The sequence below is a fragment of the Anopheles nili genome, chromosome 3 (assembly GCF_943737925.1).
Source record: "Anopheles nili chromosome 3, idAnoNiliSN_F5_01, whole genome shotgun sequence".
In the NCBI taxonomy this organism is placed as follows: Eukaryota; Metazoa; Arthropoda; class Insecta; order Diptera; family Culicidae; genus Anopheles; species Anopheles nili.
Window position 1 is genome coordinate 15,410,610 of NC_071292.1, and position 22,465 is coordinate 15,433,074.

The window sequence follows — 22,465 nt, forward strand, 5'->3', positions numbered from 1 at the left end:
AGCATAGATAGAATCAAGGATACTGTTGTACAGTGCTTAATAAAAGTGGTTTATACGAATTTACTTCTTACCTTATCATAGGCATACAGCGTTTTCTGCTCTAGTCTTTTTCGCAGACCCATCGTACTGTAGCCCATTCCACTGAGCAACATGTTGAGTGACAGTTGTTATGTTTGAAAGGGGTAGAAAAGGGGTTTTAGGGGATGGTTTTATTTATGCTTCGTTAAGTAAGTGAACTATCGGGAAAGACACACGGGGAAAAGAGAGAGACTGTGCTGTCAAAATGTATCCCTTGCCTGCTCTCACAAAAACAAGTTTGCGTACGTGTAGTAAAAGCTGTGAGGTGGCCCTTTTTCCGTTCCAACCGCGCGAAATGGTGTCTACGTAGTGGCGCGTAGCTAATGAATCTTTTTTTCGCGGCGCCCCGGTATCGTTCGGTGTTATTTGTTTAACTGTTGCGCGCGTAAATGTTCTTCCATCTAGGCAAATAGCTGGAGTCCGTGTACACGTAGCGCCTAGAGACCACCATTTCGTGGGAAACCGAACTCTAGGACCGCCTGGAGAGCAACAGTATCGTGCACGTAAGTTTTGGTTCCTGTAGAGTGACCCCATAGCACGCGGAACCATGGCCGAAGTTGTGGAGGAAGTGATCGCACAGTTAAAGGAGAACCTGACCGCCACTGTGGGTGAGGTGGAGGGTGGTGCAACAAACACCACCGGGAAGACTCCCTCCACTCCGGAGGGAATGGCCCTAGCATATGGCACGCTGGTCGTGATGGCCATGCTGCCGATCTTCTTCGGTTCGATGCGGTCGGTCAAACATCACAAGGAGCAGTCGACGGCGTTTGCGAAAACGGGCGAAAAGCCGGACACGATGTCTTCGAAGGACGCAATGATGTTCCCAATCATGGCCTCCTGCGCCCTGTTCGGGCTGTACATGTTCTTCAAGATCTTCTCGAAGGACAACATCAACTACCTGCTGACGGGGTACTTTTTCTTCCTGGGCGTGATGGCCCTGTCGCATTTGCTCAGCCCCGTCATCAGCTCGCTGATTCCGGCCTCAATTCCGAAGATTCCTTATCACTTATCGTTCGTGCAAGGACCGCAGGAGGGTGGTGAGAAGAAAAGCAAAGAAAAGAAGTACCTCATCGACTACCGCTTCACGACGCACGACGTTGTGTGCTTTATTGTGGCGCTCATCATTAGCGTGTGGTATCTGGTACAAAAGCACTGGATCGCCAACAACCTGCTGGGACTTTCGTTCGCCGTTAATGGCGTAGAGCTACTGCACCTAAACAACATCGCCACGGGATGTATTCTGCTGTGCGGACTGTTCGTTTACGACATCTTCTGGGTGTTTGGGACGAACGTGATGGTAACGGTGGCGAAATCCTTCGAAGCACCCATCAAACTCGTGTTCCCGCAGGATCTCATCACGAACGGTCTGTCGGCGTCAAACTTCGCCGTGCTCGGACTAGGTGATATCGTCATTCCGGGAATCTTCATCGCGTTGCTGCTGCGTTTCGACAACAGCTTGAAACGGAAAAGCAAGACCTACTTCTACGCTACCTTTATCGCGTACTTTGTGGGTCTACTGGCAACGATATTTGTAATGCACGTGTTCAAACACGCGCAGCCCGCCCTGCTGTACTTGGTGCCGGCTTGCTTGGGAACTCCGCTACTGTTGGCAGTGTTGAAGGGAGATATTAAGAAACTGCTAGCGTAAGTAGATCGTCCTTGCATTTCAAGGAGCAAACAAATGAAAACCTTTCCTTACACGAAACTCTTGTTCACAGGTACGAAGACCATCCGGAAGAGAAAACGAAGACCGACAAAAAAACCGAAAAATCGGCTCCGCAGGCGAAAAAGGAACCGAAAAAGAAGGAAGCGAAAAAAGCAAAGTGAATGCGATCTCAACCCGGTAGCATCACGTTTTCTCCTCTCTCCAACATCGGTTGATCTTTTTTAGACGCTAAAAGTATCCCTGTTAGTGCAATTGTGTATTAAGATCGTAATTAACAATCAGTGCTGGGAGTGTGTCCAACTTCTTCATGATTATGGATAAACTATCGACGCAAAACTTCTCGTCGACAGGATAACACATTCGTGTGAAAACTGGTGAACATATTGGACATGAATTAGCATCTAGCTATAAGCAATGATGCATGCCCCTGCAGCGATTCATCACTTTTCTTTGTTTTCCACGTACCACTGCTACCAGGTGTGGCTTTGTTTTTTGTTTATTTTAAATATTGTTTTTCCTGTAGCAATATACCGGCAGCACAAACATAAAGTTACTCACGTTATCGTGGACTTCCGTAGATGCTTTAATTTGCAGAGAAAACGTTTTTCCAAATATCTTTATTGAGGCGCACACAGCCGAATGACTGATAAGGTGTATAATTTGACTGAAAAACCGTTGCGTTGGGGTTCTGTATCTCGATACAGCTGAGAAGCGCAAGCGTGAATAAAGCAGAAATAGGGTTTTAAGATCGTAGGCAAATTTTGATATGGCACAAAAGATGAGCGCAGAATTGGGGATTCCGTGAGAAGTAAAACGGGTCTGCGGATCTCTCATGAACATCCACAATCGACACTCGGGATGTAAAGTTTAAATTAATAAATGTTTCAAAAGAACCATTTCACGGAGCTTTCCAGCAATGCAACGAATAGTCGTTGCCGAAGAGTGATTCAAAATAAAATATTTTAATCTCTCAACTATGCTTCATGAAAATTTTTGTGTGGCTGTATTTACATTAACAATTATTTTCTTTAGGTGACTTGTTGAACACAACTTAAGACGACAAGAATACGAGAGAAATAGGAATTCGTCACATCCATGGGTTGCATGAGAATGCAATAAAGTTTCTCTAACAAGAATCCACAACATAATCATGATTAAACTTTTCGAAAGTTTGACGTATTGTAAAAGAAGGGATCAATTTTTACAATGATTTTTGTTTATTCAGAATACGTGAAAAAAAGCCTTCCCCACAAAGATGCTTCGTTAAAGGAACCAGACGAAAATTAACACTCCTAAGCAGCGGAAGGCTGTTTCAGAGAATCCTGCGTAATATCGTCTAGATATTTGACACCGTCCTTATCTATTACGGCTACTTTAAAGTTCGGAAGGTTCAAGATCAACCGCTTATGAATCTCCGTGACACCCTTGCGGAAAATCTCGTACGCTTCCTTCTGCGTTATTTTATCGTGGTGGTACCGGTCGAAAATACTATTCACGAACATGCCACCGTAACCGTGAGCCCCGTGTTTGACCGGCAGTGAATTGGCCAAGTAGTCGATGTAATGCAGTTGTGGTCCGTCCACCTCATCATACCCTCCGACGAGAATGTTGACATGGTATGGGGTGCGTGAGCGAAGGTAATCAGCCAGGTTACGGCGCGTGAAGTGGGCCGCAGCCTTCGGTCCGAGCTCGTACCCGTTACGCATTTTGTACAGCAGGATGTTCTTGCTGATGTACTCTGTAAACTGCACACGATCTCCGGCTTCTCCCATCGTGGCCATCATCAGGTTGTCCGATACCTTGTAGATTTTGTCCTCATCTGGAACCGGACGGGACGGCGGAACGTTATAGGTTAAGAGTGTAACGATGACAAGCGGAACCGAGTTTTGTTTTGTTGATTTGCACTTACCGTCCTTCAGTACCATGATCGAATGAGCGTGCGTGCTATCGGCGGATAGCATCACAAAGTCTGGACCACGAATTCCCATCAAGGTTTCCATTTTGGAATAAACTGCGAGCGATTATTTGCACCGAAACAGAAACGTTACAACAAATTACTTTCCTTCCAAGGCACCGACGAAGCTAGCTGAATGACAAACAAGAATTGTATAGGCTGGTATCTGACGTTTCTTCAAAAGTCATACGAACGTCAAATGATTTTTTGTTCAATCATGTAAATTGCACTCATATATCATTACGGCAAGTTTTTGCTTTTATTATTACACGATCGATTTACTCCAGCAAATATGGATTTGTGCTCGTTCCAAATATCTACTCAGTTCACACCTTTTTTAATGTAAAAATGATTTTTACTTCATCATACATGGAGCATGATCTCACGATTGTTGACAGTTGTAATGTAGGCATGATTGTAGACAGTTCTAATTCAAGTGTCTTACCGGTTTCGTATGAAAACAGTATCTTAGCGCCAAAAATTGAAATTATAACTGTAAGTTCATAGTTATTGTAGTAATTTAGTGTGTAAAGTGTAGTTTTGAGTAAAAAATACCCACTGCAAGCATGCCATCAACAAAGTACACCATCAAAATAGTGAAACAATGCGATATCGATCCCGCATCTGACCCGGATCAAACACGGCGGCGAAGAATAAGCGTTCGGTTGAAGCGACCGAATCCGTTGTTCGAAATGTGGCTAGAGGAAATGATTGCGAAAGCCGAAAATAAAAACACAATGGGGAAAATTGCCCTACAAAAAGCCCTTACGTCCCTACGTCGGTATCCTTTGCCGTTGGCATCTGGGAGGGATTGTATAGCGCTGATGGATTTTGGTAAAACGATCTGCGAGAACCTCGATCGGCGGTTAAAATCCTACCTGGCCAGTGGTGGACGGATACAAACCGAGCATAATGCTTCTATTGAAGCAATATTGAATGATGTACAGAGTGAACACTATCAGGAGCTTACTAAGCACCTTCACCACGACGAGGAAGCAGCTGTAATTGAAAATAACGATCCTTGTAATGATGGCATGCCAGATGATTCTATTTTTGATCAAATCCCAATCACCACGGAGGAAGAAAAGCTCAGAAACATCTCGCACCCAAAAGCAATTCTCCTAGTGGACACCTGCGAAACTATTGGCAAATCAAAAAGCGGTCTGGATAAAACACTCCAAGAGCTATCTCGGAATGCGATCGAGCATGAAGTACGTCGGTTAAGTGTGGGAGATTTCGTTTGGATAGTCAGGGATAATTCCGGTCAAGAGTTTCTCTTGCCTTACGTGATCGAACGTAAGAGGATGGACGATCTCGCCAGTAGTATCAAGGATGGTCGGTTTCAGGAGCAAAAGTTTCGACTTAAGCAATGCGGTCTGCCGAATGTGATCTACTTGATCGAACATCTGGGTAACAATCGGCAGGTCGGTGTTCCAGAAGCCACGCTAACTCAGGCTGCTTTAAACACCTACGTGCAGGGCTTCACCGTAAAGTACACAGAGAATCATCATCATACCGTCTTGTATCTGTCGGTCATGACGAACTTCTTAAACAACTATCTCAAGGTACGATAACGACTTGTATTTTTTTTTGAAACATTTTTTTTTCATTTTTTATTGTTTGCTTCATTTCTTTTGCTTTTATAGAACAAATTATACCTGGACATTACCAATCGGCCATCGTCGGAAATTAACGATCCAGCTGGTTACCGCTTTGTCGATCAAACGGTTCCCCTTTTCTCATTCGCTTACTTTTACAAACAATCCTCGAAAACGCGTGATAGCACCGTGCGGGACATTTTCATGAAGCAGCTTCTGCAGATAAAGCTGCTCACGATCGAAAAGGTTAACGCCATCGTAGAAAAGTATCCGACGCCGCAATGTTTGTTCCGCGCCTACGAACGCTGCCCGAGTGAGGAGGAGCGACAGCGCATGCTGAATATCCCGTACGGTCCAACGAACCGGATGATCGGAGAAAAGCTCAGCAAAATCATCTATCATCTGATGATGGACGAACGGTACAAGCCGTGAGGACTGGCAGTATGAGGTAGAGATTATTAGGTTAAATTGTGAACTTAAAAGATCAAATTTTCTATCCAGGAAAGATAGGCAAATACGTTTGTGTACACGGCCGGAACACCGGCCAGTCCACAACTTTGCCCGAACGAAGTAACACCAATGATAGTGTAGGTGCAGTACACACTGGCGTCATTATACACCTGGAGAGGTCCTCCCGAATCACCCTGGCAGGTGTCCTTGGTTGAATTACGCGACCCTGCGCACATCTGCGTCGTGGAGTTCAGGCCAGTGCGTAGCTTGCGCGTTATTTCGAACTGATTTTGGCACTCGTCGAAGCGAAACAAATCGAGCGTTACTTTGAGGAGAGAAGTGCTTTGCTCTAGGCCAAATCCGATTGCACCCCATCCGGTGGCGATGGCTCGCTTTTGCGTAATTCCCTCTTGCACCGGTAAGCAGATGGGCCGGATGTAGGGTGAGAAAATAACCTTCCGATTGAGCTTGATTAGAGCAATGTCGTTGTAGTGTGACGATTGCTTGTACTCGGGATGTGGAATCCGTTCGGTGACGTCGTAATCCTCGGGGAATGCTTCGTCCGTTGTTGAGCTTAACGACAGTTCGCCCAGCCGCACAATCGTGGCAGGTCCACTAGATAGGTCCAGAAGATAAGAAGTATAAGATTTATGTAATTTTATACTCTAGCATCCTCAGAATTTGTATTACGAATGCATAGTTTTGCATTCTCTATTCAGTTGAATGGATTGGTTATCCATCATTCATATCGAAGATGCAATGAAAAACCTGTTAATTGTTTCAATTAATGTTTCGACAGTATTGCCGAAGGTCGAATTGATTTACGTTGAACGAAACTAGATATCTTTTCGTTGGCTCAATTCGTTATGCTTGTGTGTAAAACGAATGCAGTTGAAACGACTATGGTTTAATTGTAAAAATAAAACCAACGCCTGTCAATCAAACAATTAAATGCAATGAGCTTGAGCGCCTCGAAATGATTTAGAAACCCGGAAATTGAAGCGATGAATTAGCATGTTTCAACACTTCGTGGGCTTTTAAATTTGAGGTTTGTTTTTAACTTAGACCTCAACGAAAACTGATTGCGCTTGTCGGTATACTTACAACGTTGTTGACGTCAGACAGTGTCCTGCAGTTAACACGAATCGATCGGAAACAAGGGATCCCCCACAGAGGTACCTGATTTCCGATCCGTTTCCATAACCGATCAGTGCCATGTGCGGGAATTCGCGTGCCTTCGCAAGCTCCCCGTCCACCACTAGCTCGACGGCCGTGTGGCCACATTTATCGATCGTTTGCAGTTTGGGCTGGTCAGCGGTGAGCGAGTTGACGTATTCCTTTGAATAAACCGCTTGTCCGTACTCGGCACACTCTGCATGGGAAAGATAAGTTGCCGGGATGAACGTGTGAGCAAACTAATTAAAATAGGGGGAAAACTATGCTTTGTTTTACGGTTCATCGACGTACTTTCCATGACCCGCTGATTTTTGTTGCTTGTCAAGGGTAATGGCGTAGATGAGACGGTGGGTGCCACACTGGTGGTTGCACGGGGACAGCAAACGATCTGCACACGATCGACAAATCCGCACTTGGTTGGATTTCCCCGCCGATTCCGGATGTCGTCGATCACGGACGGGCATTCGGACACGGCACGGCAGACACCGGGCACATTCGTACGTTGCACTACGCACTCATCTCCCACTGCAAAAAGGAGAAAGTATTTGTAGATACTGTTCTTTTTTCAGACACGAATTGCACGCAAAATCACCTTCCATGTCCGCACGAACAACAACGATCACGGTTAACAGTAACACTACGGATAGCGTGAGAGTGGATGACGCACACCGGAACCAGCACCGTGTGTTGATGCGTGAGCCCATCTTTACTGCTCCAGTTCTATGGCGCGAATGCACGAGAGCGATCGCAAACAATCGGTGGCTTCGATCGCTGCTGCTTTGTTACACCTCTGATGTACTTTTCTCACGAATGGGGAGCAACTGGCGATTGATGAAACCGTTTGCAGTCTCATCTCTACGCATGCACGCGGGACGCACATTCAAATAGCGAACCACGCGCTGGGTGGATTCACAAGAAACAGGTTTCGCACCTCGAATGCGTTGCAAGTGATAAAACCATTGGGTCTTTGGTCTTTTGAGTGTTCATTCTGGATGTTCTTGGGGTGGTAGGTTTGAATTGAAGAAATCCCCTGCTAAACGAAACTCGTTCTTGGTAATTTATGTTCTAGTGGCACCGGTTTTTTATTCACCGGATTAGTTAACGTGCGATGGTTTAAAGCTTTAAATAGGTGATTTGTTGTGTCTTTTTGGCGGAAAAAGCCACATGTCGCTTTTAATTATTTTCTGTCAGTTACGATTACTCCCCTGATATTATCTATTTTAAATTTGTTTTGTTAAAAAACACCCTTGTTAGATTTTCTACATTTTCTTTATTATTACTTATATATGCTTTATTATTTTTCTTTCCAGGCGCTGATGGTTATGCACATGCAATTTTCGACAATTATGCACAGGGTATGTTCCATCATAAAGTATAAAATGTTCAGACCCCTAACAGCATCAAATGCGGTCGATGAAGAAAAGAAATTGCGTTTGACAGAGAGTATGTGGTCCATTAGCTTTCTCGTGGGAAGGGTAGTGGGTTTTGCCGCATAAAAATCGCAAAGATCTCTCGGTGTGATTCGTTTAGTTTTCAATCTGAGACCACCGGTGTGAAATGATGAAAAAATTGAGCCGTTTGAGTCAAGCAGAAGGATGGTGGCGCGTTTGCAGACACTTGTCTGGTGGAAACACCCGATAAGTTTGTCTCCGTTGTCCTTTCTTTTGGCAGCTTGATTTATGGTTCGCTGATCACGCCTTTAATAAATAATTAGGAGTTTATCTGCAATCCAAAAGCATTAATTGATCATCAATGTTTTCTCGAATTAAGAAATGGAAAGCCATGATTGTTACTTATGCCATTTTATTTATTTTCGTTTTCGTTACATTGAATCCTTCCGTCGATGATAGCAGCACGAGATATTTACAATCGTAACCACGAAGGCCGAACTGATGGTGAAGTCCTTTGGACAAGGCGCATTCGCAAGGTAAGCACTTGACCAAACATGCCTGAAGCTAGTGGTGTGGAAAATCTGTATCCTATCAGCTGAAGAGAGAGGGAAAAAGATGCATTGCCCGGTCGGACAAAACATGCGTCGGCGAATAGGGACAGGCTAAAGGAATACGGGATGCGGTGCTTCCGGAACTAACCCATTACTCAAAGGTCTACTTTTGGCTGCAGTCGACAATCTTCTGAGCCTCGGCCTGTGGGGAGTGCATTTAGTACAAATGATTAATGCCAATCCCTGGACGTTATCCTACTGTAACTTTACTCACTTGAATCATGCGGTAGATGACGAGCAGTGAGTCGACCGGTGTTTTGCACGCATCCTGTCCATATGTGCTTCCAAGAGGATTGATTCCCAAGGCGCCTTGCGAGCGCTTTCCCCAAGCCGGCGTGAAGGTCAGCTGGAACGCGAATCAATAGATCGGTATTTCGGTGCGGTGGAAAATTCGCCATTCTTACTTACCTGTGCATCGCAGACGAACATCAAAGTGGCACAAATCAACAAAATGCTGAATAATTTCGCGGTATCCATTATTGTTTTTTGTTCGGGGGAAGGGGTTTTGATGGCTAATTAATTTTTTTTGGTACTAGCTGTGGCTAGTGGCGTCTCGATTGATGCTAGTCGTGTCGTTAGCTTCACTCAATGAATGTCGACGTGTTTCTGAATCCTGAAAGCCAATTGCATCTGGTTTTTTATAGCCGGCTGATGTCCCTTTTACGGCTGATTGTACGGTTTCCGAAGCCGATGCAATGCTTTTTCTCCGTACGTAAAGCATGATGCTAATGACGAATGTTTTGACATTGCGGGTGTGCAATTAAAGATCTTCGTTTTTCATGGCGCACAGCGTCTGGTGCAAATTGAAAAGAAACGAGTCAATCTGAAATTAAAATGGAATGAAACATGTCCGTTGTAAGAAACGAGTGAATTAATGAGTTGAACAAAGTAACAGACATCGTTGATTAGTTCTGAAAAACCTCTAATGTTTTGTGGATGATTTCAAGAACTAATCATGTCGTTCGACTCTGACATGGTACGAACAATCTGCCCATAAATTTGATTATTTGAATCGATTAGGACAGCGATCCGATTATTTGAAATAGATGGAAAAGTGCTCGATTACGTTTTTGAGCGTATCTATTTTGTATGGAGGACGAGGTACAGTTGAATAAAATTCTTAATTTTTGTAATCATGTAATCACGAAAAAGTAAATAGGCTATGGTAAATTCCATTAGAAAGATCATGAAAAACTGAAAATTGTTTCACTAGAACATCTCAAAACGAAAAAAAAGCTTCAAAAGATTCGTTTTCCTCATATGGCTTCATATACGTATATCCTTGCGTGCGATGTTTTGGACCATTTTCGAACATCAGTTTTGAATAATATCCTTGGAGAAGGACGCATGCGCTCGAAGGAAGTGAAATGATGGGGTTTCTCCTTCGTGGCTAGATTCATCGAAGGGGGCCCAACGCACACATCCAACAATCCAACCACTACAAGCAAGCACATTCACCCGAAGGATCCGATGAACACTTTGATTGGATCCGAAGCAGTTTTCGCGCCCCGATTGGTGACCACCAGCACAGTTCATTCGTTTCCGAATCAGCTGATTGCGATTGGGATGAAAAACGAAACAAAAACAACCTTTAACACTTCCAATTTACCCTTTACCCTCCTCCGAAACAATTTCTTCCCCAAAGCAAATAGCGCGGATTTATGCCAGGATCACCTCTTTTGTGGCACGTTGTTTCCCTTCGCGATGTTTTCACTAAATCCACGCGGGGCAATCGGTTTAGCGTGAAAAGTGAAAGCCAGCTGCTTCTCGCGTTGGTTCGCTGTCCGTTTCACACGCGCAAGGAGTGGGAATATGTAAAGCAACAATTGCCTGCTTGGATGCGCTTTACCAACACCCATCCTAACATCAACTGGGTGGGGGCATTTTCCGGCACGCTGCTCCAGATGGTGCGATTGCTCGGTTCGTCCGTTGGTTGGCGTACGCGTTTCAATGCCGGGGCGATAAGGTGCGGCCAGGAAGCGAGAAACAAATACCACCGGGCAATATGCAGCGAAGGAAATGGAAACGGAGAAGTACGCTTTTCACTCTTCGGGCTTACTCTTCGTCTGCACGTGGCCGCCGCCCCCGGGGGTACTGCAATCAAACTTTATGTTTCTTCGACGACGACGGCGACGACGACGACGACGAAGACTACGACGCCGGCCGCCTGTTGAACCGCGGTGTCGGTAGAGCCATGAATTTTTCATGCGAAACATTCCCAATTGGCAGCTGTCTGATTTCGTTATAAAGTCGCATATTAACGTCAGCCAGCCAGCGGTGTGAACTTGCCCCGTCATCCCTCCCGTAAGGCACCAACCAAGAGGCTCGCGTGTTGCCATGGTTGCGAGCCGGGAAAAGGCGCATAGCGTGGTTACTTTAACTTTTTTGATTGGACCAAAGGCCCCGGGAAGGTAATCTGCTTTTCGCCCTTTCTTTGAAAACAAGCGGTTAGTTTGAGTTTCTGCGGTCGGGGCTTTGGGTTTTTTCTTCTTTGGGTGAGCTACTTACACAGTTTTATCACCACCGTTACTGGGGTATAAGTTGTGCAGATTAGTTTCGAGATAGTGAGCTCACCCTTTATCCGTACAATAATCCGCTCGTTATGTCTTTATCATAGCAACCGGTCAATGCATAATTATCGCATTAATTAAACAATCGATGAAAACAATAAAACCCCCTACAGGGATTAGCATTGTCCAGTATCGCTTGGTAGGCTTTAAAGTACATGGGAAATGTATGTTTTTCCATGCTTTCATTTCCCCGGTGGTGCTTCTTTAATAGAATAGCGAACCACACGCTAGCAGCATCCGCGGACTTTAAGCGGCTTATTGATGACGTTGGCAGCAGCGTTAGTGATGTCTCTGTTAAAATTCGTGCCACCAAAAGGGCAACCAACAACACCACCGGTCGTTGTTGAAATACGTGCCTCATTTCGGTCCCTTTTCCACCAATCTCCTGTCAGACGCATCGATTCCGTCGATCTTCTTCGGTCGTAAAATTGATGCTAATGGGATGATGATGTACTTCGAATTGCCTCATAAATATCTCGCCCTTCCGTCCGCTGTTGGCAGGCACCGGGTGGACGATGGGCAGGGTGGTTTTCGAACAGGTTGCGTAATATTTCAATTCCCTTCGCTTCATCCTCACGCTAGTACAAACCGCTTCCAATGATCACCACGTGCGTCTACAAGGATGTGAATTTTTTTTTCAATTCGCTACTCATGAGCTTTCGCACGGGCTCAAGTAGGGGCTATTTAATGAAGAGCTTGAGAAACGCATCGCCGTGTCAGTGGGAAAGTTATTACTTGGCTTAGCAAGGCTGAAGGCGCTTCTCATTCTTAATGAATGATACCTAGGTAAGCTGGAGCTAGCGGCGAACAGGCAAAGTGGCGGCGGTACGCCAAAATCCCACTAATTAATCGGTCTAGCTTTGTGGAAATTCCTATTCATCTCGTGCCGGTACTTTGGCTACACTAGTGGGTAGGGTCATGCATTAGCTGACGGAAAGGAGAAGAAACTTTGCCATAAAATCGATTATTCAATTGTTGAAAACGCACGAAGCGCATCGCTTTTTTTAAAGTGGTCAAAAATGCTTGTGTGTGGTTGGGGTTTACTATTTTATAGAGATAATGAAAGGTTCTCTAAACATAAGTGAAGTTTTAAGTAGTAACTTTTTAGATACCTCCAATTGCTTACCGAACGAGAACATTAAAGCTTTAACCGGTGCGATGTCGCAAGCTTTAATGGAGCCGCCTGGTGTTTTGTAGAGAGGCGGAGAATTCATTTTCGAAATTAAACCTACCGCAGCTGGGTCAAGTTTGCGAGCTGTTTCATCATTTAATTTGACATAGAAAACATTTTGAAGAACCTGGCCAAGGCATCGATCGAGTGGTGTCTCGTGGCGCTCGAAGAACTTCGTAAGTTGTGGAATTTAGAAGTATCATTTCCTACCCGCCTGCTTTGTCATTTTGATCGGATTCTTCTGCACTCTTTTGAGAGGAGCCGGCATCTTCATCTTGTTCTTCGAGATTCATGTCCACTCAGCTTAGATTTTCACCCGAAACCTTCATAGAATATGAAACCATTCTAGCGAAAATCATTCAAAATGCCCGACCCTTCCCCAAGCGGTCGCCTAGTGAGACTGGAAGGGTCATAATGCAATGCAATCCGAAGCAAATTGTATGGAAAATTACCTCCCACAGCGAAGAAAGAAGGCGAGCGCCTTCGAGGACATTCGGCAGCTGGCACCGTTTGTTCAGCTGGCACCAGCCGGTGGCTAAACATCGCTTCGTCAGAGTGGGCTAATAAAACCCCATTAATAAAATGTTAAGTTGCAGACGAATACACCGAAATCAATATTCGATCTAGCGTCCCCGGGTCCAAACCTTTCTAAGGAGCCTTCGTAGAGGGGCAGGTTTATTCTATTCCTAGCAGCAGTCTCAATTGCTAGCAACCGAATAAAAGAAGCCACGCTTGGAAACCTGCTAGCGTAGCGCATCGGAATGCATCGGAAAAAAAATCCGAACCAAACGAGCTGTTCTGCGAAGACAAACAAACGTAGAAAAGTCGTTAACTGAGAGCAGCGAGAGTTGGAAAAAAATCGCGGCTTTATGCGCACTCGGGACGACGGGTGTTGTTTGTATTGTTCATTTATTTATTTGTGTTTTTGCTTTAAGTAACACACGAACGAACCCTTCGGCATAAGGGGCGCGCAAAACTTTGAACCGCATTCGAGTGATCAATAATGGATTTCGCGTAAAACTAGTCCTACGATGAGAGCACACTGTGGCACTGTATTACCGAGTAGCGTGGTCAACTTTTCGGGATGAGGTTAGACAAAGTGATGAAAATAGCAACTTTAATTAGGGTAGCCAAACTTAATATATACTTAAAAGTTTGCTGTGATAAAATAAAAAAAATGCAGAAAGCTTAACGAATCAATGCAAAATCAATGCCGATGTCGCAATTCACAGTGTGCGTGAGCTGCTTGGAAAGGGAAATAGAACCCGGCGTGGAAACTGTTTCGGTTGTTTTTGCCGCTTTTCCTACCGATCCCACCGGATCCCACCCGTCGAGACCGTTCCGTTTGCCGGAGCACGATGATTGAAATAATCGATTTAATTCCGTGCATCGGACTGCCGCGCGCATCACGATGGATTTCGGCAGGCTCCGTGGCACAGCTGACTCAGGAGCGTCCCGCGAGGACGCGAGCTTCCGAGTCCGTACCATTCGTTCGAAAATTGCAACCGGCACGCTCGAGCTCCCGGGTTATCCTCCCTTGAGGGCTAGAGAAAATTGATATTTATGTTCGATACTCGGGTGGAAAGCGAGACACGGGAATGGTTGTTCGCGCAGGGTGACGATTGAAATTTCCACCGCACCGCGGGGAGCCGTGCCGTTTTGATTGGCAGGATTCAATCGTCAGTGATGCATGTGTGCGTGTGTGTGATTTTCGAAAGGGACACCAACGATCGATGGACTCCGTCGATTGGAACGAGAAATGAGCGCTTAGATTATGGTTTCGCTCGTATGCCGCCGGTTGGAAAAACACACCTCCGCTTTTCTTTTGCGTGTGCGACGTGACGGACGATCGTGCGTTTTGATAGGCCTGTCGTCGTGGTGTGGGTGTGTATGATCGATTTGGCCAACAAAAGTCAATCCTCTCCTGCTTTTTCATTCACAAACAGGCGTCGTCGAGTGAGAAGTTATTGAACCGGTGGTTGCTTTGATGTTTCACGATGCGTGACGTGAGTGCGAATGATGGAAGCGAACCCTGTTCGCTATTTTTTTTCACACACTTTTGAAACGTTTCAAAAGATGAGTAAGGGGGATTAATTCACACAATCACGCATCACGATTAAATAACACGCCGAGATATAGACTGTTTGCATCGTACGGAAAGATAAATGGGCATTCTACATTACATCTACTAAATGTCATATATTTAATGAAACCAAGCAAATTTTGGAGCATATTTTTATGATTTCGAATTGAAGCCTCATTTTACAACGAGTGTGTCAGCAGGCTCCATAACTTATGGCCCTTCCGAAAAACCTCTTTCCGTACTCACCCCGCTCATGGCTAATTTCGATGATATGTCCTTAAAATCATTCGAGATAATCCACTTATATTCAAATCCGCACAATCCCCTCTTCGGTTTCTAGCAACCACCTGCGAAAGATGGGAGAAAGGGAAGAGGGAGGGGGAGGTTGAACCGGAAATTTAATGAGCAATCAACTGTTAATTCGCATCATTAAGTGCTAATTTGCAAATGATGTTCCGGCATGACTGCTCCCACCTGTGTTTCCACTGCGGTAGCCCATAAAACGTAAATTAACATCCGCCCGGGTTAGGGAACGAAGCCGTTTCGGAACTATAAATCCGCACGATAACAAGTGTGAAGTGTGTGTTTTACATCCGCCGGTAGCCGATTGGGTCGTTCGTGTGCCTAATGGACAGTCCAATGAACCTACGGCTTACAGCTAATTATTTGCGAATTTTATAAAGCAAATGTTTCCTCGAGCTATCTGCTGTTTTGAAGCGGAGGATGCCTAGCTGTTGTACCGGAGTGACAAGAACGGGGTGGCATGTCAATGACCCTTGATGTTTAAGGGAGGAAAAAAGTCCCCACTCGTAAAGGGCGGCAAAGTTGGTCGCTTTCCCGCAAAGCTTTCGCCACAACGAGATAGAACCAAATGACAAAACTTTCAGATGCTCGAACCAACGCTTTTGCTTCAACCGACGGCCACCCACTCGGACACAGGAATTAACGACGGTGACCAGTTGCAGGCGAGGTTAAGGAACGGTAAACCGCTACGCCCCGGAGGAAAACACGTGCTAATGAACCTCGATAGATTGAAGCATCAAGGGTCACACAAACAGCTGGCTGGCGGATGTGAAATCAAATCAATGACGCCCACCAGCTTTGACGTCCTCTGGTTGTCCTCTTTTCAGGAGCTCTTTATTTCTCACCCTTAGATGGTTTTTTTTATAAGTGGGAGAGAACCAGCAAACTGAGATAGCACCTCCGGGTGAATAATTAAAGAGGAAGCTGCGCTTGTGTTATTAAATTTCCACGTGTTTTTCGCGTATAAATGATACGCCAGCGGGAGCTCAAAGAGTAAAGTCCGCGTGGAGAGGAGTGAAAGCCACGTCTTAACAATTTAATGCCCACCGGGTGACAAAAAGTGGGCAATCGTGGAAGTAAACCGACAAACAAACGTGATGATTTATGGGCGGCAGCGTTTTTGGAAGGCGCGTTTGTGCCAATTTCACACGAGGGCGCAAACAAACGCAAAGCGTGCTATCTGATATTCATTTTCATGCCGGAATGAAACGAAAGCCCTTTCCCTACTCGAAGTAAGGCTAGGATTCATTTGGGGATTCCAGGTGTCGGGAGAAAGAGATTTGCATACATTTTTTTTTTCAATTCCATTTCCTTAGTAAGCTGTAAATTGAAAGCTGTGATAAAATTAATTTCATATTATTGAATGATTGATTTGAATGGCAGGCCACAAACATTTCATTTTATCATGTAAAATCAATAATAAAACCTTGTAAATATTCGATGTTTATTTTTGTGCTGCCATTCTGGTGCATAATAAATAATGCAGTTTTTAGTGCCAATTTTCACTTGGTTGGAGAGATGCAACTTAATTATTTTCAAACGTGTTCCACTAGCTGACCTTTGTAATGCATATTGTGTACGGTGTACGGCAGAATCAACCTCACAAAAGATTGTTTTATCATAAAACATCTTACTGGAAATACTATTGTTTTATTTTGCAAGCTTATACCCGACAACAAGTCTGAGTACCGAGCTTCTGCTCCCAATCAACTCGAGATCTGTCGGCTCTGTTGCAGCATGATCGACAATGGACCATCGTTTGCAGAATGCACTAATTCGTAGCGTGATTTCGGGGCGGCATCCTCAAAACAATGGGATCAAGGGATGCTTCCATATAATGGTCTTTGGACAACGGTATGTTTCCATTAGCTCAACAAGCCAGTCGTCCACTAGGGCAGTACGTAAGCAACCGTTCTATGAAGGTGTGTTACGGGGACAAGGATGCAATATGGCTCTTTGTGGAAAAATCGTATCCAATTCTGGGAAACTTTAACGCTAAGAAATGCCCTCGCTCGACCGATCGAGCTGACAACAGGATGCAAGTGACGCACGGACCGGAGCTGCATTTTCCATTTCATTTGATGGATTTTAATCATTTAAGCAAACGCTGCAGCGTAGCGCACCGCGCGTTTGTGATAACGTTGCGCTTTCCATGGGGGAGCCGGCTTGTGAAGAGAAATCGCCTTCGAGAGTCCCCTTCCCGGGGTTCGTTCAGGTAAATTAACTTCGCGATAAGACGAGCATGGAAAGAAAAACACACCCCCTTCAGAAACCGGGATTGCCGTAGCCGCTGGGCACTACGCAAGTCTCTCGCGCTGGCTGACCCCTTTTTCATCCCTTTTCATCCGAGCGCGAGTGGCGAACTTTACCCACTAAGTAGCTGCATTAAGAATGGAAATGAGCAGGCAACTTTCCCGGGACCCGGGGTTGTCTGTTACGCGAATCAGCCCCGCATCGTGCACTCGCAGGCTGCAGATATGCAAATCAGAGCGGAATTTTTCGATTTCTTTCTTTCACTGCAGCTCCTCTGCAGTGGTGGTTCGGCTGAAAAGGAAATCTTGCTGTCCATTTAGTGCCCTACGGCCACCGCCGCCGTTTCTGGTGTCGAGGTTCGTTGGATAAAAAGTGCAATGGCTTTTTCTCCACTCACCATCATCCACGGAAATGATGCAGCCAGGTGTGGGCAGCCGAGACTGGGGACACAAAAGGACACAGCACCGTCGCCTGTCGTTTTAACAATAAATAAATCGGCGTCCATTTCATCCCGGCAGTGAGGCGTGATGGTTTTTTGTTTGTTTGTTGTTTATGAAGGGAGTTTTTTTTTCTCCGTCTTCCAGCAACCATCATGAACGCGAACAAACAAACTCACCCAACAAAGCACGGGACCGGACCCTCTGGCGCGCTGTTAAATGGTGTATGAGGAATCCCCGGCCGGTGGAGCTGGAGGACGAATGTAAAAGTAAACCCAGTCTCGGGACCGATTGTTTTATGGTGGCCGTTACTTCGGCATCACACGGAAACTCGTTCGCCCACTCCCGTGGAAAACGGGTATTATGAGCGTGATGTAGTTGAAAAATCGCTCAACCGAATGAAGGTCGAATGGAGCGAGAGCGCTCAGACGTCCAGCAAACCTAGGAACAGCCGGAAGCTGTACCACGCCGTGCACATGCATCGGACGGTACCGGTGGTTCCGGTGCATCGGAATCGAATTCTTTCAAACGACAGGTCAGCAATGCAATTGTGCTCCCGAGCAGCGGAGTCCACACGAATTCGTACCGCGCCGGCGGAATGCCTTTAGCCCAGAGAGACACATTTTATTTTCCGTACCGGTCTCAGCAAACAATTGGCTGTGGAGAACTTCCGCTGAAATTAAATTCCAGACTTTGTTGAGTGCCGGGGTTTTGAATACCGGGTAGTACCGGGTTACCATTTGTGGTAAACCCGGTACATCTAAACAACTTTTTCGACACACTGTTCATGATTTAATCACCATGTTTGACGCAATAATACGTCAAAATAGGTGTCCTCAAGTGCCACAAACGCTCCAATCGCAGTAGGCCTTTTTCCCGAGTGTCCCCGTTCGTTCAGGACTGCTGTGAAAGCGTTTCAGCTTTAGTGTTTCACCGGTGGTGTGCGAAAGCAGAATTACAAACCTTCTATTGTTGCGATAACCGGTCAGTGGAGCTGTGCCTTGTGGGGCTGGGCCGGGTTTCGTTTATTCATTGCAAATGTTTGCCTTCCGTTACAGCGTGTTGGGAAGGAACGCTATTCGCGCCAAACGGACCCGTTCGCCGGTTTGGTGCCGTTTACCACAGCCTGATTCTAGCGGCTCGTGTCCTGCGTGATTCTGCAACACCCACCCACACACACGCAGGCCTGGCCGGATGCAAATGAAGATAAATCCCGGGAAGGCACGTCGTTGACCAGACGGCCACAGCCGCCAGACCGGATGGAAGGCGTTTGTGACCGGCGTAATGGGATGGAATTGGATGGGATTGATGTAACAACGTGTTCATACAACACGCGGACAAACGGCTGGCTGAAAGCACGCGTACCACAAGCGGAGTTGTTTGGAGTTTTCGAACAAATCCTGCGTTGGTTTTAAACTACTCCCGGTACGGCTATTCTGCGGAATGCCGAGAGGGTTGACCAAATGGAAAACAACCACCTTCAGACGCATGCATGTAATAACGCACTCTCCCCGTGTTTGGTGTGCGGTTATTTGCACGAATTAAATACTGGTACGGTTTGCAAAATTACTCTCCCATTTAAATGCATATGCATTTTGATTAGTTCTCTTTCTGCGCAACTCCTCCTGCTCCTACTCGACCACTAACGGTGCATAAAACAGTGCTTAAAATGTAAAACACCAGCCAAATGCATGCGCCAAACACTGTCAATAGGGATTTGATTGCCTTACCGAGCGACGCAGATTGTTGCTATATCGCTGCCGCCCGTTACATTGCACCGAATGCCACTTGAATAGGGCTGAATTCCACTTGCTGATTGTTTGACTGCAGCCTGGGAAATGCGCTCGCTCGATTGTTGGCGCCCTCCCCCAAGGGGGTACGCTTTTCCGAGGACTGGCGAGGGTCGTTGGTGTCGAGGAGAATCGGGTTAGGAGCGTACGGAAAATTGATTTGTCGACTCGTGAATATAATTTATTAATACCCACCTGCCTCCGGTATGCATTTAATTGAACAAGTTTCAAATTTCCGCCTCGGTCGATTCTTCTGCAACCGCCACTAACGCCGTTACCAACGCCCGATCGAAGGTTATTCAAATGTTTGCGGAATATTAATTGTGCAAACAACGCCGTCCCGCGTCTGGAGGGCTTTGGTGCAACAATTGCGGCCAGCAGCGGGTTGCATACCGACCGTGGGGTTGGTTTTGATACCGGTGGTATTCGGTTGCATTTGACGCTCCGGAAACGGCACGACCTAATCGCCTTTGGAGTGGATTCGTTTTTGCAACGTGAAATGCCGTTGGCATGCAATTGGTCATACCTGTCGATGTCTGCTGGGGTGGTTCGTTTCGATACCGGTGAAATGCAACTGTAAACAGCACTTAGTGCATCGAAAAAGGACTCGGAGAGCCTCGGTGCAAGCCGATTAAAATGAATATCACCGAGCTGGTGGGTCGGGTAATTAGCGGGGCCTAATTAGCGCTTGTAATTGTGGGCATCCTTCAATGAAGTTAAAATCCTTTTTGGATGGTCCCGAGTGTCCCCCTCAGCGTACAGCAATTTTACTGAAACTGATATAAATCGAAATGATCTGATTGAAATTACTACCTTTTTTCCAGGTTGCATGCAGTGAAGGTGACTACCCTTGAAGCAAGAGCAGCACCCCATGGAGTACTTTCATGCACATCAGGCGCTTTGAACATCTTCTCAATCATCCTCGACGCCCGGAGGGAGTGAGCTGCCCGGAGAGATCACAGGAAACCCAAGAAGTCCCAAAGTAAACTGTTTCTCCTGACGGCACAACGGGAACCGATGATATCGCGCCACGCCACGTCATGTAACTGCAGCTGGACGTTGCGCCAGATGAAAGTGGAAAAAGTTTCGCTTTTGCAGCGCTGCACCGAAATGTCACCGCTGCGAATCAAGCCAACGGCCGATGCTGTGATGGAACCGGACTCCAATGGAATATGCACCATTCCGTGCTTGCGTTGTTTGGGATGGGATGCCAAAAGGATGCACCCACTTTTTGCGAGTGTCCCATCGTCCGTGTGTGTGCGTTTGTCAACATTTATTGTTTGCTCGTGACGGTTCTGTTCGCGTATCGCACCGTTACGATCTGTGTGACTGGGATTTCGCAACTTCCGGTCGCTCGTTCAAGCGCGCCGATGAGCGTGTTACACGCGACGAGCCGGTTTGAATTCACGGTCCCAACGGCGGGACTTCTAAACAATCTTTTAATAATTAATTGCGCACACTTCAACCATCGCCAGCGAGTCACAACATTGTCTCCGGCAGCTTTGGTGTCGCCTGCCCGGCAGGATACGGTTTCGTGTATTTTGTTTGGTTGCTTTTCATCCTGCCACGCTTTTTTCGCGCGCACGTGCTCAATTCGGATGCAATTTTTCCACCCACGTTCGTGTGCATTTAGGATTGTTGCTTTTTGTAGCGTTTTTCGATCACGTACCGGGTTGCGTCCGTGCAGTGGATGGTTTATTGTTATTTAGATTTGAGATTCCGGGCTGTTTTCACGGACAACAATGAATGAATGCCACATCCTATCCCCGAGGACGAGATGTCGGAGAGAGGGGGTGTTTTTGTGCCATTCCTAACGCACTCGCACTCTGCCCGGGCCGGTTTGTTGACTGTTTTGTCCCCATTTTTACTTAAGTTTATTAAACTCGCGCAATACTTACTTAAGTACTCTGTAGGAGAGAAGTTGCTGGTGGCACTTCGTTTTTTTGTCAGCACTGCTATTCCCCACTTTGCTTCCGAAAACTCCGTCACCTCGCGAGACAATGTCGTTTCAATTAACGATAATTAATTTTTCGCTCGCTGCCGAATAATCCAATTTTCTTGCATTTTTTTTTTCGGCGCCAACTATCCGCCTTCCGCACACATTCACGGGTTGATCCCTCGGATCGGGATGAGTTTCTCGTTCCATGAGCCTGGGCCCGAAGTTCGTTCGTTTGGCAGGCAAATAAATCTGGGCTCCCATTATTTGTCACGTTTCCGTGCCCTGGGCTAGACGAAACGCAGCTGGGGAAACGGGTGAGCCATAGGTGGAATGGCCAACAATTGTGCGCACGCTGCAAGTGCCTGCATCCGGCATGAGGAGCATAATTCGCTTGGCCCATTTTTCCTCGTCGTTCTAGAGGAGGGATAGGGAGGGAACTGGAATATGGATTGGAAATTTATGAATTAAAATTCGCACAATCGTAACGACCGGCCGGTCGGTGGAAATGTTCCAGCTTGCACTTAAGAGCGCGAGTGGAGTGGGATTTTGTTCCCGTTTTATAATCCTTTATCGTTTTTTTTGCACGCATTTTCTTTAACCCATTCCGGTAAAGTGGCCCCGGGCGGTCCTTCGTTTTAATTACGCTGCACCCGAACCACTTGATGCTGCAGTGTCATACTTGTGTTGGCTGGGGGCACAGAGCCATTATCTGGGATATCTCTCGTCAAAAACAATTCGATGAGATATTTATCAGCGAGCAAGGTGAATAGGTGAAACCGTAAAGTGTTATCCGTTTATTGTTTGGCCGTTAAATTATACGCCCGGGAAATGTGCAATGAGGCGTATACAAGTTTTGAATTGTGCCTTGCGATAGATATACTATATAGCTTGTGTTATTTTAATATAGCAATCTATTGTATCTTTTTGATCATCCAGGATGCATATCATTTTAGGTAGTTTAGTTTATATTTAGTAGAGCAAAAATTGTGCCTTCG

At 46.0% G+C, this 22,465-nt stretch overlaps 5 protein-coding genes across 5 annotated transcripts; 2 read left to right on the forward strand and 3 right to left on the reverse strand.

The window, feature by feature from the left end:
• The first annotated feature begins 364 nt into the window (after window positions 1-364).
• Window positions 365-2,718, forward strand: LOC128727500 (minor histocompatibility antigen H13). Its single transcript, XM_053821419.1, has 2 exons — window positions 365-1,722; window positions 1,797-2,718. Exons 1-2 carry the CDS (start codon window positions 626-628, stop codon window positions 1,903-1,905), a joined length of 1,206 nt encoding a protein of 401 aa, XP_053677394.1. The 5' UTR covers window positions 365-625; the 3' UTR covers window positions 1,906-2,718.
• A 231-nt stretch (window positions 2,719-2,949) lies between these two features.
• Window positions 2,950-3,805, reverse strand: LOC128723343 (proteasome subunit beta type-2-like). The gene is made up of 2 exons (XM_053817072.1): window positions 3,654-3,805; window positions 2,950-3,563 (listed from the first exon to the last, which is right to left on the reverse strand). The coding sequence occupies exons 1-2, from the start codon at window positions 3,742-3,744 to the stop codon at window positions 3,037-3,039; spliced, it is 618 nt and encodes a 205-aa protein (XP_053673047.1). The 5' UTR covers window positions 3,745-3,805; the 3' UTR covers window positions 2,950-3,036.
• Window positions 3,806-4,264: 459 nt separating this feature from the next.
• Window positions 4,265-5,728, forward strand: LOC128723772 (crossover junction endonuclease MUS81). The gene is made up of 2 exons (XM_053817538.1): window positions 4,265-5,263; window positions 5,345-5,728. The coding sequence occupies exons 1-2, from the start codon at window positions 4,265-4,267 to the stop codon at window positions 5,726-5,728; spliced, it is 1,383 nt and encodes a 460-aa protein (XP_053673513.1).
• A 44-nt stretch (window positions 5,729-5,772) lies between these two features.
• On the reverse strand, window positions 5,773-7,626 carry LOC128727018 (venom protease-like). Its single transcript, XM_053820874.1, has 4 exons — window positions 7,515-7,626; window positions 7,214-7,447; window positions 6,851-7,118; window positions 5,773-6,361 (listed from the first exon to the last, which is right to left on the reverse strand). The coding sequence occupies exons 1-4, from the start codon at window positions 7,624-7,626 to the stop codon at window positions 5,773-5,775; spliced, it is 1,203 nt and encodes a 400-aa protein (XP_053676849.1).
• Window positions 7,627-8,716: 1,090 nt separating this feature from the next.
• LOC128723154 (hypertrehalosaemic prohormone) lies at window positions 8,717-9,465 on the reverse strand. Its single transcript, XM_053816869.1, has 3 exons — window positions 9,333-9,465; window positions 9,139-9,270; window positions 8,717-9,066 (listed from the first exon to the last, which is right to left on the reverse strand). The coding sequence occupies exons 1-3, from the start codon at window positions 9,399-9,401 to the stop codon at window positions 9,028-9,030; spliced, it is 240 nt and encodes a 79-aa protein (XP_053672844.1). The 5' UTR covers window positions 9,402-9,465; the 3' UTR covers window positions 8,717-9,027.
• Window positions 9,466-22,465: the final 13,000 nt, after the last annotated feature.

Excerpts from the sequence above, each read along its gene's own strand:
- LOC128727500 (XM_053821419.1), top strand. The coding sequence starts at position 626 with ATGGCCGAAGTTGTGGAGGAAGTGATCGCACAGTTAAAGGAGAACCTG. Across the intron at positions 1,723-1,796 it reads GATATTAAGAAACTGCTAGC|GTACGAAGACCATCCGGAAG; the intron begins GTAAGTAGATCG and ends TCTTGTTCACAG.
- LOC128723343 (XM_053817072.1), bottom strand. The coding sequence starts at position 3,744 with ATGGAAACCTTGATGGGAATTCGTGGTCCAGACTTTGTGATGCTATCC. Across the intron at positions 3,564-3,653 it reads GATCATGGTACTGAAGGACG|ATGAGGACAAAATCTACAAG; the intron begins GTAAGTGCAAAT and ends GTCCGGTTCCAG.
- LOC128723772 (XM_053817538.1), top strand. The coding sequence starts at position 4,265 with ATGCCATCAACAAAGTACACCATCAAAATAGTGAAACAATGCGATATC. Across the intron at positions 5,264-5,344 it reads TCTTAAACAACTATCTCAAG|AACAAATTATACCTGGACAT; the intron begins GTACGATAACGA and ends TTGCTTTTATAG.
- LOC128727018 (XM_053820874.1), bottom strand. The coding sequence starts at position 7,626 with ATGGGCTCACGCATCAACACACGGTGCTGGTTCCGGTGTGCGTCATCC. Across the intron at positions 7,448-7,514 it reads TGTTCGTGCGGACATGGAAG|TGGGAGATGAGTGCGTAGTG; the intron begins GTGATTTTGCGT and ends TCCTTTTTGCAG. Across the intron at positions 6,362-6,850 it reads TGTCTGACGTCAACAACGTT|TGGACCTGCCACGATTGTGC; the intron begins GTAAGTATACCG and ends GGACCTATCTAG.
- LOC128723154 (XM_053816869.1), bottom strand. The coding sequence starts at position 9,401 with ATGGATACCGCGAAATTATTCAGCATTTTGTTGATTTGTGCCACTTTG. Across the intron at positions 9,271-9,332 it reads TGTTCGTCTGCGATGCACAG|CTGACCTTCACGCCGGCTTG; the intron begins GTAAGTAAGAAT and ends TTCGCGTTCCAG. Across the intron at positions 9,067-9,138 it reads TCATCTACCGCATGATTCAA|GCCGAGGCTCAGAAGATTGT; the intron begins GTGAGTAAAGTT and ends CACTCCCCACAG.